Raw genomic sequence first — 14,116 nt, 5'->3', positions numbered from 1 at the left:
ATGATTCAATTATTGATGATTTACTTCTCACTGAGCAAAATGTAGCCAAAAAAAGTTATATTGAAGGAACTAAAATATATTCAGAAAAGTCATTTGAAGATGGCCAACAATTAGGTTATAATAAAGGATACAATATTGGATTAGAGATCGGTTTCTATGCAGGTGCATTACAAACTATTGAAAAATTAAGTAAAAAAGATAAAATTGTACTTTCCGATAAAGATTTAGATATTTTTAAAACAATATCTTCTGCAATCGAAACATTTCCACAAACAAACAATAAGTGTGTTAACATTATTGATAGTCTTAACAAAATAAAAGGTTTGTATAAAAAGTTTTGTTGCAATTTAAAAATAACAAACTTTGATAAAACCTTGCTTCATTATGAAAATGGAACAGTTGAGATCTAAATTAGAAGAAGTCATTTTATTTCTTAAACCATACTTACCTATTGCTAATAGTCATGTAGTTAATTTTATCACTAATAATCTATGGGATAATGTTATTCCTGAAGAAATAAAAAGAGATATGAGTGTAAAAAGTTCACACGTTCTTTTCTCAAATTTTTGGTCGGCCAATCCAAGTCCTGATTCACTTACAAGGTTTGTTGCTTTAGCCAAATGCAACAATTTAGAATCATACCCAAAATTTTGCTATAAAAAGTTAGACAGTGTTAATACTTTACTTCAAAATTATGGCATTAACTCTGAAAGCGACACTTACGAACTAAAAGAATTCATGGCGGCCAAGAAGATGCACGAGGTAGAAGTAATGGCTAGAGTAGTTGGAGACTTTGCTAAAGTGGTTGGTACAAATATAATTGTAGACATTGGAGGTGGAAAAGGATATTTGAGTTCGTTACTAGCATTGGCACACAGTTTAGATGTACTCGGAATCGATTCTCAGTCAATTAATTCGGAAGGAGCAAAAAAAAGAACATTAAAATTTGAGGTTTGTCAATGCATTATTCTAACGACTTAAATAAGTAATATACTTTTATTTTTTTCTAGAAATATTGGATGTCAATTTGCAAAAAACCTACCACTACTAAAACTCCCTGTCCAATAATCAAAGAAAAGCTCAATAGCAACGAAGAATACTACAAAAAGTATAGAAGGAAGCCAATAGTAGTTGGAAGCACTTACAAACAAACAACAGAATACGTAACTGAAAATACTAAAATAGCTACTTTAGTACAGAACGAATTTACTGTTGATAATAACGAATGCTTTGGTCTAGTTGGACTGCATACATGTGGTTCATTGGCGACGACTTGCATTAAGTTATTTGCTGAACCTCAAAATCGTTTAAATCTTTTAGTGAATGTAGGCTGCTGCTATCACCTAATAGAAGAGGAATTTACTGTCAATTCATTTTGGCAAGATGTCGAACAGGCACTAAATGAACAAGAGTCGTACGGTTTTCCTGTTAGTCAATTTTTAAAAGACAAACATTTTAAACTTGGACGTGACGCTAGAATGTGTGCTTCTCAATCACCAGACAAAATTTTTAACTTAAAAGACGTAGGTAAACATTATACATAATTTAGTAATTTCTAAAGAAATATTTAAACTACACTAAAATATTATATATATATTTTTTTTTTTTTCAGTTAGCATACCCAACAAAACCTTTATTTTATCGTTCCCTGTTACAAGTGTATTTATTACAAGAACTAAGCATCGATGAGGTTAACAGACAACATGTTGGACGACTAGCACATAAATGTGCAACCTTCAATGAATATGTCCATAAAGCTGTCAAACGTCTCAAACTTAATATCAAAGTACTACAGATGTTTTTGTAAATCTGTGTTTGGACGATGACACTTTTAAAATAAAAAAAACAAAATTTACATGTAAATGTACGACACAAAAGTATCTATGCATGAACAGTTTAAAATATTTACTTAAAAATGTTTATACTGTTGGAACAGAAATATGTGGGAAATGTCGTCAGCTTTTTTAATTTTTCAAAACAGTTTTTTTTCTGTTACTTCATAAATATTATAAACTTAATGTTGCCACTTAGAGTAGACATGAAATATATTTAAATTGTCTAAAATTTCTTTCATAAAACAAAATGTCATCGTCTGAGTGCAGTTTTATATGCTGACTGTACCTCAACCCAAACCGTTGTATATATTGGCTCCCGAGGTAGACTAATCAAAAACTTATTTACAGTTTTTCCATGAAAAATAGTTTTGCGGGAAACAAGTATGTGAGGGTGGTATTTACAGTAACCGTATACAATTTTTACAATGGAAAGAGAAGAACATTATCTGTGCTGTACCGTTTTTAGTTTTTTGATATCTTAAAAAAAGAAGTTTTCTATTCACTCGAGTCTCTGGAGCCAATACCTTTATACATGGAAAGGATCACATTGGGGACAGTATGTAATATATATTTTTTAAATTGGTTGTTAATTTTTTATTTAAGGTAGATGATGAAAAAGTCAATAATTTGTACAACTCTCATCTAGTCGACTATGAAAAATTACAAGTGTTTTTCCTTTTAAAGCAAGTATTAGCGCCCGTTATAGAAGGATTCATTTTAATGGATAGATTACTTTATCTTTATGAACAGGTAAAGAATTACTTTGAAATATATATTACTAGGATAAAAATTGCAGTACAAACCTAATTGAGGTATCTATCAGTTAAAAATTCATTAAAATAACTATAAATTATTTATTTAACTAGGCGGGTGTGGAAGAAAAGGAGGCTTTATTAAAACAAGACATCTTTTGTCTATTCAGTCTAAGATTATACCGCTCAGTTGATGAGAACTCGTCACCACTGCGCATCCCTCCACCTCTAGACTCCCCGCGTCTAGGTCTAGGTAGAATATTAACGACCAATCACAGAACGTATAACAACGGCTGAAGGGGCCAACAGTGTTCAGCAGTTTAAACTACATGCGCGAAGCGGTTTAATCTTACACTAAATAGACTATAGTACAACATTTTATATAAATTTGCGAAAACAAATATAAGATACAATTTATTCACTTAATATAAACACATTTTAATTAAATATATAAATATGCATTTTTAAGTTAATTACATAACTTGAATCGAAGCCTGCATTGAAATTGCACTTTTATAAATTGCGACATATATCTTATGATACAATCAATTTTATTTTTCAATTTGAACAGAATAGTGATTTAATCCTTTTTTCTTTCTTGTCTATTTCATAAAATGTATTTGTAGTAATAAATAAATTTACACTATTTACATGTCTTGACTAGTTGGCCAACGTTTCGGAACAATTGCACATTCCATCTTCAGGGCTTTGGTTCAACGTTACTCGTACCGCGCTCTCCTGCAGAGTGCAGACTGACCGATTCGCTTCCGTGCTCTGTGGGCTTAGGTTATATACCATACCCCCCCACCGTATTTCCGCTTCCTCTTGCCGCTGCCAGCTGTTTTCTACGGCCACGCCCCTTTGCCTTGGCCGGCTGCCGCATGACTGATTTTCGTTTCCGTTATCAATAGTTTCTTTCTGTATTTCCGGCTCTCTTCGTCCCGTTTTGTCTCCGGTTTCCTTTGGTAATTGATGTATCCACCGGTTTCCACGTTTTGCTCAATTTCCAACCATCTTCTCGGTTGAAGTTTGTTGTGCATTTTTCGATTTCTATGGCTTCCCTCACCATGCGTTTCGAGTAATGGAATTCTCGGGACAGGACCTTGATTTCTTCAAAGTTTACGCTATGACCTTCTTGACCCATGTGTTCTGCTACGGCCGATTTTCCAGTTCTTTTGTAGTCCACATCTTTTTTGTGTTCTATTGCACGTACTTCAATAGGTAATTTTGTTTGACCGATGTATGAATGACCACAGGTACACTGAAGTTCGTAGAAAAAAAATTACATTAAAGCTTAATCTAGAAAGGAAAAAGTAATGTCAGTATTTGTGATGCGTAACATAATATACTTAATAGCTTCAGGAGAATAGAATTATTTAATTTAGCAAAAATAAAACACATTTTAATTTTGAAAATCTAATCTGATAATTTTAAAATTATATTGAATTACTATTGTATTAAAAACAAATGTTTTAAAATTGTTTTAGGGTTTTACTGAAGCTTTTGTGGCGCAGCTATTTGATCCATTATTATCACCAAGGAATCATGCTATTATAGCATTAAATAAAAAAACATAATTTGTAAAATAAATCATTATTTTAATGATTAAAAAATGTGTTGATATTTAATATTGTTTTCAAATTGTCTAACACACAACAAACGTTTCATTCATAGTGGACACTATCATACAAATAAATGCACCAAATTGAATTGTTGGAATTCAATGCACGTAATATTTAAACGGTGTAACCTTGTAGCATTTGAGCATTGTCTTAGATCCTGTTATAAGTTATTGTGGGATCTTGAGAAACTTGAAATTTCGTCAACTGCTGGTCGACTTCGGATGCCTTGGCGAGTCCTAAATTGTCTACGGCTTGACAAAGTATATTCTCGTGAACATAAAAGGCGGAGTCGTTTATTTTTCAAATAACCCTCCGTCAGTCACCTGATTTCACTTAGAGCATGGCTTTCTTACATTTCTTACCTGAGTCGCAATGTGACTAAGTATGACTGGTCTACAACTGTAGACCACCCACGTAACGGAGCGTTAAAACAGTAGGTTGGGGCACAGTGGTGACGAAGCATAGTAGACATTAAATACTTATTACATGTTTTAATTGCATTACTACGATCATACAAACAAGATAGATTACCTTAAAAAATTCAAAAAATCAAATTTCTAATTATACATCATAATTATTTTAAACTATGAATTTTAAAACGAAACATAAAATAATTACAAAAGTAATAATATTTTCGTAATAGGTATTTACACAATACAGTCACACAATGTCTAAAACCTTTACGGATCAATGTTGGCTTCGGATAGTTGACACTTGGCATCCCTAAAAGAAAAAATATGAACACTGCATAATGTTTGGTAATCATTGGACTGTTTATTGCGTTTTAAAAAATATTGTAATCGCTATTCGTGGAAGTCATAGCCATGTATATTGTATACATTGTACTGAATCTGAATGTGATAAATGTATTTATTTACGCGCCGTTAGCCGTTGAATAATGATTTGTGTTTGTTTTTGGCTGGAAAAACATTCATAAACACTTGCCATTATACAATACAATTCCAATATAGATCAGTTATTTATTTTGTTTTACAAGTTTTTATACGGATGTAATTACAATGGTGAGCCGAATGTAAGTATAAAATGAAATTATAAAAGTAAACTATTCAAAATTATATTATGTTATTGTAAAAATCTAATTAGTAGTGAAAGAAAATGTTTTTTCAAATTATTTTTATTTGACAACCGAAATAATAATGATTATAAGAGGTGTTGTTTGTTAATATACGGTACTTTTTTTTTATATCGTATAATACGGTATTTTCTATCTTCTATCTTGTTCTTCTCTTTTCTAATAAAGCGGAGATTTCATTGGGGGGGGGGGGGGGCTAGCATTTTCCTACCTAAAATAACCCGCAAGGGCTTCACACTCCGAAATTCTTAATATCTAATATTAATTAATATTACAAATGTATAAATTAAATAAAAATCATAATAATTATAATACAATATTTTATTTTAACAAACTTATTAATTTTATAACCCATTCTAATTTGGGTAATTATTCATAAAAATTAACTTTTTTTTTTTTTACTCAATGTTTCGCACTCTGATATTCAATTAATGTATATTCAAATGTATTGTATTTTATGTTAATATAGTCTAATGTAACCTAAAATGGCCTTTGCCGCCGAGGGTAATAATAAAAAAAAATATATATGTATATATATATAACTTTAAAATGTCTCTTTAAACTTTAAGATGTACTCCCCCCTCGTATTATGTGGACTAATAATTGGTTTTAATTAATTTAAACAACAAACATTTTTTACTTTCAATTTAAAAAATTTTATAATTTATTTCAAACCTTTTTTTTATTTTCGGTATTGTGTTCTTAAACTGTTACACAATTGGGCAACGTTGCACGAAATATCTTTCTCAATCATTTGGTGTTTAGTTGTAAAATCATTTTTCTTTGGTCTTTAATAGTTCTATGGTGTATGAAGTGCTATACTTCATATTAATTAATCTATTATGTTTAAAACGCTTTTATTTGAATGAAACTTTTGGCGCAAATTGTCGAAAATTGTAAAGCCACAAATTTTGAATTTCGATGATGCCAACTTATTTTTAGTTTTATTTGTATTGCCCATAAGGTATACTTTTCAGTTATATCTTATTTTTGAATGATTTAATTGTTTTAGTGATTTTTCTGAAGTGGCAGCTTTAGAAAAATATCGTCTAACTTGGGAAAAAAGTGAAATATTACATACATATGAATTTGAAGGTATAGAACCCGATTTGTATACCCAATTGATTAATAATTTTAATGTAAGTAGTGTTTTCAGGATTTTTCTGGCTTACCGTTGACCGTTTTAAACTGTTAAGGAGCAGCCTCTACAAGGACATATTTTTAGTCGCAAACAACTCATTTTAATATTTGTATAGGCAATATTTAAGAAAAAAGCTAATTTAATAAATTTCTACAATATCAATTAGTTTTCCGGTAATTAAAAAAAAACATATGAGTTCTAACTCCTGAAAAATTTTCAACTAAAAGGTCGTAAAATTACATCTAAAAAACACAAAAAAACTTGCATCCCTCGTGGGGAAGTGGGAAATAAGAATAAATTAAATTTGAGACAATTGACGTGTAAATATATACATATTCCTTATAAATTTCAATTGATTTGACCATTTTTTTCGAAACTATAGCAAGTAAAATTTGTTAAATTTTTTTTCCAAATTTTGAGGGTGAAGTAGTAAACTTTTTCAACTTTTTCTCCCCTTAAAAGTACCAACTAAAAAAATGGGGTATATAGAGTATCTACTCGAAAGACTTGGTCCAGTATTAAGGGGTTAGAACTAAAAGTAGTCAGGATTTTCAAAAAATCGATTTTTTTCTTTTTGCATTTTCTTAAAGTATGATGTCTTAAAAATATTATCTGAAAATTTTAAGTTAATCCAAGGAATAGATGACACGATGTAAGTAATTAAATAATTAATATTTCTGTACATAAATCGAGTATATAAAACTTTAAATGAGTTTTTCTCGAAATCATGTTTTCAAAGTCGGTGACCACTGTTATTCAAAAACCGCTTGACAGATTTGAATGAAATTTACACAAATTATTGAAAGCATAAAAAACTAGTGCTTGATCGAAGGATTTTTTTTTTATTAAAAATTATATGTTTTATAAACAATAAACTAGTACTTTTTTCCTTGAAAATCCGTGAGTAAATGATCAGAGGCCCAACAAATATAGCGATAACTTTGTCCACAATAATTTTTTTTTGAAATTTTTGTCAAATTAAGTTAAAACATAATATAATAACTTTGTATTATTTGTTTTATAAAATAAATTCTACTACTGTCAATAAAAAATTATTTGAAATACCTACTAATTTTTTCACCTCGCTGACTACCCCTAACCCCTTAAAAAAGTTACAGTGTATCTTTCTTGTACAGATACTAGAAAAGCTTACATTATTGTAAAACGTACAGCTGCTAAAGCATCTGTGAAAACCTGTTCAAAGTCAAAACATAATGTTTAATTACATACATAGCGGCTAGGTTCTGTATTCTTTATAAAAAATAAAAGAAAAAAAATCAAAAAGTAGATATCTCTGCTGTAGTTATTCTGCGAGCTACAAATTAAATTTTAGTGAAAAATTGCATATACAATGCGCCTTAATAAATGCTATTGTAGAGGCAAATTTTAGCGGCAATACCATACATATTACATATTATACCTGATGTTCCTTGGCTTTAGTGGTTTACCCCGAAGGGATCCCCTACGACTGCGGACCGACTAGTAGCATTAGGTGCTAATTGCGGGCCGGAGAAGGTGTGTCTCAAGAAGTGACCAGTCAGAAGGCCACTTTCGGAGGGCTCTACGTCACGTTAGTTGCCTTTTACGACAGGAGCGAGGACCTTGGTAGAATTCTTTCTCCCCTAACCACAGGGATAATCACGGCCAGCAAGCTCGATGGACTCGATGTAGGTACACGGCCAGGGTGCGGCTCGTCACCAGCCTGGCGTTCTGTACCTCTTTTCGAGTCGATGTGTTGAAGACAGACGTCTTCCACTATCTATATTTCAAAGTAGTCCTAGCATATTTATCGAGTGCCGTATACAATGCTCTGGTCTTCAGGAAAACTGGTAGATCGCATGGCCAAAGATAACCCGCCCTATGTACGGCTAACTCCAGTCTGGCCCTCGCAAGATTGTGCTTCTGGCAATAAAGGAGAACGTGCTCAACGTCTTCATTAGGAGCGCCACATTCGCATGTGGGTGTTTCCACTAAGGTAAACCCATGTAGCTTGGATCTGAAATTGCCATGTCCGGATAATAGTTGAACTATATAGTGATTAAGCCATATGGGCGTATTTATTCTAGTCCTGATGTCAGGAAAGAATTTCTTTGTCCATGCCCCTTTTCCTGTCGCATTCCACCTAAGCTGCCACTCTTCAATTCGCTCATTCCACTCGTGATCCGTTCGCCTTTTCCTCTCCTCTGCTTCTAAAGGTCTAAAACTTTCCACGGAAGCCTGGAATTTTGCCATCAGGTCGAGAGGGAGGACTCCAGCGATCACTTGTAGTGCGGGGTTCGATACCGTCCCGTAAGCACTTGTGATGCCAAGTAGCGATCTTCGCTGGATCTTGTATAGTGTCCGGCTTCCTTGGGCGTATTCAGCTGCGCGAAACCAGAACTTACATCCATACATAACTCTTGGGATAAATAACCTTTTATATATGGCCATAAGAGATTCTCTGGATTGTCCTCAGTCGATTCCATAGGTGCCTCTCAACCTTGTGAACAAGTCGAAATCTTTTCCATCGACTACCTTCAAATGTTGTCTGAAGTTTCTTTTATCGTCAATGGTAACTCCGAGATAGCTAGCATAAGGTACAGTTTTTATTCTGTCCCTACCAAATCCTACCGTAAAACCATGAATAAGGCCTCCTTTCAACACAACCGCAGTGGATTTGTTTTTGGAGAAAGTGAGCCCCCTCGGTTGACTCCAATTCTCTACAGACCTCAACATGTCTTCTAGGCGATTAACTATTTCTCGCCTCGTTGAACCCGAGACCAAGACTGCTACATCATCAGCATATGCCTGTATTCTGGCATATCGTGGTCTTTCTCTTCTCAGCAACGCTTCCATGGTGATGTTCCAAAGAAGAGGTCCAAATAAGGATCCTTGAGGACATCCTTTTGTTAGCTGCACTGTGTGGCTAACTCCTGCCATTATCAGAGAGGCATACCTGTTCCTTAGGTAATCCAGGGTAATTCTCCTAGTTGTTGTTGAACAACCTAGAGTGTTCATGTCCTCCAATAGCGAGGACCACTTTAGGTTGTCAAACGCACCAGTTATGTCTAGGAACGCACAGATGACATATGGCTCGTTGGCTTCGTCTACCCATTGCAACAGGTCTCCAATGGCATTGACAGTTGAGCGATCTTTAGTGTACCCATATTGGAGGCCACTGAGATTGGGAAGTGTTTCCTCCTTTATCTTATCGCAGATGACTTGTTCTAGAACCTTTGATAGAGTTGGAAGAAGACTAATGGGTCTGTAGGACTTCGGTAGAAGCGGATCTTTGTCTTTACCCTTTTTTATGGCCACTATATTGGCTCTTTTCCAGTGATTTGGGAAGACGCATTCTGTCAGACAGCTTTCAATCAGCTGCATGATATAGCCACTGATGTATGGCCACGCCATTCTAGCCATTTTGCCCGAGACCCTGTCAAAACCAGGCGCTTTATTTGGTGAGATCCGCCATAGTGCTCTTTTCAGTTGTTCTAAATCACAGGTGAAGGGGTTTGTCTCGCCCGCTATGGTTTGAAGTTGTTCCTGCTCAATGTCATGTGGAACAAGTGTGTCCATTAGTAATTCAATTGTTTCCTGCGGAGATTCAGTGAAAGTGCAGTCCAATTTTTGCAATGTTCTAAGAACTTCGGTATCCCTTGGTCCATTTTTCGACCATCTGAAAATTTTGCCCCACGGAGTGCTTGTGTCCGGTGTGCAAAATTGTCTCCATGATGTGGTTTTTGCCGCTCTGAGTTCCTTGGTATACTCATTTCTTGTCCGGCGATATGACCTTACATTCACCTCCGTCGGTGCTTCATTGGCTCTTCTCGACACTCGTTTCAGCCTCTTTCGCGTCTCGCCTAACTCTCTAGTCCACCAGGGAGGTTTGATAATAGACCTCTCCCGTCTCATCCTAGTTGAGCGAGTCACCGATTGCCTAATGATGTTACCCAGTGCAGCCGCTTTGGTGTCACGATCGTCATGCACCAGAATCTGCCTCTGATCGGCAGTCCGCGTTTCTATCTCTTGGCGGAACTTTTCCCAGTCCGTTCGATCTGTGTAAATATTTTTCGGACGCGACAGATATCCGTTGCTGGTGAGATGCACATCGAACGTAAGTATCCTGTGATCACTTATTGTTTCATATGGGATAACCTTCCATCCACTGGTGAGCTGCGTTAATCCCTGTGTAATCGTTGTAATGTCGATGTTAGATGAGCCAATATTGGAATGAAAAGTCGTATATTCAGATCTTTCATTTATAGTGCTCAGCCCGTTTTGTTCCAAGAACATTTCAACGATCTCTCCTCTATCGTCTGTTCTGTCACTATGCCATAATCTCGACCGGGCATTGGCGTCCATACCAATGATATGTTCACTAGTGATTTTGTCTAGTATGGCTTGCAGTATCCTAACATGTTCGCCTGTCGGCTGGCAGTATTTGAAGTATCCGGAAATTAAAGTGACTGGAAACTCGACTAGTTCAATTGTCACCACACAAAAATTTTCAGTGGCTAGGTCGTCTCTTGCAAAGATCTTGAGCCTTGGATTGAGAATGACAATAGATGCTCCATGTATTAGTGTGCTGATGCGTGGTCTGTGAGCTCCTTTGCTCAATAGCACTCTGTTTGGTGCAGCTTCCCAGCCAGACAGTCGACCCCTGCATGTATATGGTTCTTGAATTAACACAACATCGACCCTATTTGCTTGGCAGTACTGCAGCAACATGTCACTCGCTGAGATTCCTCGTCCCACATTATGCTGCACGATCCGAATGTCATTGACTGAGGTATTACCGCTCTGATTGTGCAGCACACCATTGTCTTGGCTCATGGCCATTAAAAGGTTGTTGCGTAGCTAGTTCTCCTCAAGATGCCGGCTAGAGCTCTGGTTCTGGAGGAGCGCGTTGGGTCCAGCGCCGATTGTTTTCCACCGCAATTTACACACTTTGGTGTATCTCCTTTTTTGGGACAGACAATATACTTATGACCTTTCCCGGCGCAATGGGCACAGATTTCCTCGGTTTGTGTACATTTGGCAATTATATGCGCAAATCCCAAGCAGTTATAACACTGTGTTACCTCCTCGAATTTGTTCGTTCGACACCTCATAAAACGAATGTAGATATGTTCGGCAATAATACTCTCATTATATGTCGGATGGATTTCGACCACCCAATTGACGGTTTCTCTTTCCCTCTGACCCCTTTTGAAGACGGGTTTGATAAAATCCGATGCATTCTCCGGGGGGATGTGTAGGCCTTCATTTTGTGCTGCAATGGCAAAAGTTAACTCTTTTGAATCAAGCTTTGACTCCACTCCATAAATAATGAGTCTCAGCCATCTCGGTTCCTGCTGTCTCAGGATATTTACATTCTCAGTGGCAAAGCCTTTTAGTGCATTGCCTGTGACCTCATCGCCGGCTTGTACAACAGTTTTTCCAGTCTTTGTGATGGTCAGATTCAGCTTGGGGGCTCCAACTTTTTTGGATACCTCCTTCCACAGCGTGCTCTTGGTATCTGCTCTGGTATCTGATGTGAAATTTAACTCAAAGGCCAGTGGAGGAGAGATGTCTCGATTGCGTCTAACTTCTTTCTCCGTGACACTGAACGCGCTTGTTTCCTGGAAACACTTCTATTTTTGTTTGTAGCGCTCTTTTTACGACCCTGCTGAACTACATTGGCCATGGTACGACGACTATTCCTCTGTTGTGTGTCTACTTGCATGAATTCCTTTATGGTATCCTCTTTTGTTCCATCCTCCTTATTGGCCGCTTTGGCTTTCTCATTGTGCATGACTTGAATGGCCAGTTGCGCCTTGAGTGATTCCACTACTATTTGTTTGGCACACAGATTGTCCGCAAATTGATTTACTAGTGTTTTTATTGTATCGCTATCTACCTGTGGGGGTGCAGTAGACTGGGCATCAGTAATCCTCTTCTCTTGCTTCAAGGCAAGAGCTTTTAGCTCGTCGAGCTTTTGTATCACGACTTTTAGAGTGGCTTTCTTTCTGGACTCCTCTGATTCCATTGTCAATTTTAACCATCCAATGTGGTCTAAAATCATCTGCATATTTGCGTGCACAACTCTGGTATTTTTCGCTGTAGGGGCGCTCGAATTTGGAGACGGTGGGGCTGACATGCTAGCTGAGCTAGTCGACCGCTTCCTGGTTGTGGGGGGTATGACGGAGTTGTCCGGCCGGGCGGATTGTCGCGCGACCGATGAACGAGTTAACGCTTATTAACAGAATACAAAACACTTATTCACTAGTTAACACAGAATTTTTGAGCAATTTGGTCGCTTTAACCAATTTGGGGGGGTGCTCAATTTCCAAATTTTGCACTTAGGTTATTAGTTAATCTCAATTAGGTATGGTTTGTCGAATTCCGCGTCTTCGGAGTTAATTAAGACGGGTCCTTAGTCGGGTACCGGTTTTTCGGGAGGGGGGTCCTGCCCTTTTTGGGTCGCCGACCGTGGGGCTAAAGCCCCGAAGTTTAGCGTGGCCCTAAACCGAAGTTTTGGGACGTTTGGTTCACTTTTATACTGCGAATGGTGTTTCGGTGCACCCTGTATATCTCGATTTGTGTCAGCCGGTATCCGGGTTTATGATCAAACAATAATATAATGGCCGGCGGCGGCCTACGATAACGGCGAAACCGTCTATTTGCCGTTGATTTAAAATCGTTCTCTTACCTGACTAAAGCACGTGTGAGAAACGTTTCACCGGTGAAACTTAAATAACACAATAAATATTTATCGGACTAACTCAAAAACGGCACCAGTCCGTGCGCGCACTTTTTATATTCACTTTTATATGGATCACATAAAAAATGAAGCACTTGTGGCGAAGTTGTAGCCAACAAACTTAGGGAGCAGACGTAGAGCGTACTTACTCGACCGCTGTCAGAATGGCACTGACATACATATTATACCTATCACTTTTATATAGAACATTGTTTATTCGTAAAATCTCTTTTTGTAGATATTGGAAGACAAAAAAGTATACAACCATTATTTATACGGCTTGTATAAACTTCATAAAGAGGAAAAAAAAATAACTGGAGGATCGGTCAAAACTGAAAAATTATTCCATGCTACATCGACTAGAAATGCAATGTCTATTATTCAAAATAATTTTGACTGGGGGAAAACAGGTAGATGTAGATTTGGTCAAGGAGTTTGCTTTTCGCCCTACCCTAATTATGCAAATAAATATGCTTCTAGCACAGGAGGTAAATTTAAAAAAAATAAGCATGGTTTTTTTTTTTATTTAAATAAATTTATCAAATTATGTATTTAATTTATGTGTTTTTTTTAATTTGCAAAGTCCTTGTTGGTGGTATTCAGGAAGTAGGTGTTAATTATGACCTGAAAGTTCCGTGTGACCCTGAAGCAGATACCACGGTTTGTTATAGAAATGAAGTTTACGTCAAGTACTACGATTACGAATTTTACCCTATATATGTCGTAGAATATAAATTTAATAAAAATTAAAGTTAAAACCTCAGAATACATTTTTTACCTATAAATCTTCAGTGATTTTAAGTTTTTATGGGTAATATGATATATACATGTTTATATTTTACTATTTATCTTATTACGGTATTTATTTTTTTTTTTAATATAATTTCATAACAAGTAATATGATGCTAATTCACTTGCATAGTTGGTTATGTAAAATTATGTTCAATAA

General features: G+C 36.0%; 2 protein-coding genes across 5 annotated transcripts; both read left to right on the top strand.

The window, feature by feature from the left end:
- The first annotated feature begins 390 nt into the window (after positions 1 to 390).
- LOC126833492 (probable methyltransferase-like protein 25) lies at positions 391 to 4,215 on the top strand. Of its 4 annotated transcripts, XR_007684953.1 has the most exons (6): positions 391 to 951; positions 1,011 to 1,523; positions 1,613 to 1,786; positions 2,439 to 2,585; positions 2,702 to 3,843; positions 4,075 to 4,215. XR_007684953.1 is itself a non-coding variant. In XM_050564869.1 (5 exons), the coding sequence occupies exons 1-5, from the start codon at positions 391 to 393 to the stop codon at positions 4,162 to 4,164; spliced, it is 1,485 nt and encodes a 494-aa protein (XP_050420826.1). In that variant the 3' UTR covers positions 4,165 to 4,215. The 4 variants fall into 4 exon arrangements, 3 of the variants coding, with proteins under 3 accessions (XP_050420826.1, XP_050420825.1, XP_050420827.1); XM_050564869.1 differs by lacking the exon at positions 2,702 to 3,843; XM_050564868.1 differs by lacking the exon at positions 4,075 to 4,215 and having other exon boundaries at positions 2,702 to 3,995.
- Positions 4,216 to 4,282: 67 nt separating this feature from the next.
- On the top strand, positions 4,283 to 13,991 carry LOC126833494 (zinc finger CCCH-type antiviral protein 1-like). Its single transcript, XM_050564871.1, has 4 exons — positions 4,283 to 4,967; positions 5,181 to 5,242; positions 13,406 to 13,655; positions 13,751 to 13,991. The coding sequence occupies exons 1-4, from the start codon at positions 4,961 to 4,963 to the stop codon at positions 13,915 to 13,917; spliced, it is 486 nt and encodes a 161-aa protein (XP_050420828.1). The 5' UTR covers positions 4,283 to 4,960; the 3' UTR covers positions 13,918 to 13,991.
- Positions 13,992 to 14,116: the final 125 nt, after the last annotated feature.

Source organism: Adelges cooleyi, unplaced genomic scaffold (genome assembly GCF_023614345.1).
Source record: "Adelges cooleyi isolate 19-005CV unplaced genomic scaffold, UGA_ACOO_1.1 ACOO_flye_CR_arks_rails_tigmint_CR_PRNA_2, whole genome shotgun sequence".
NCBI classification, from domain to species: Eukaryota; Metazoa; Arthropoda; class Insecta; order Hemiptera; family Adelgidae; genus Adelges; species Adelges cooleyi.
Note: the sequence above shows the minus strand (reverse complement) of the source record. Positions and strands in the feature narration are given on the sequence as shown.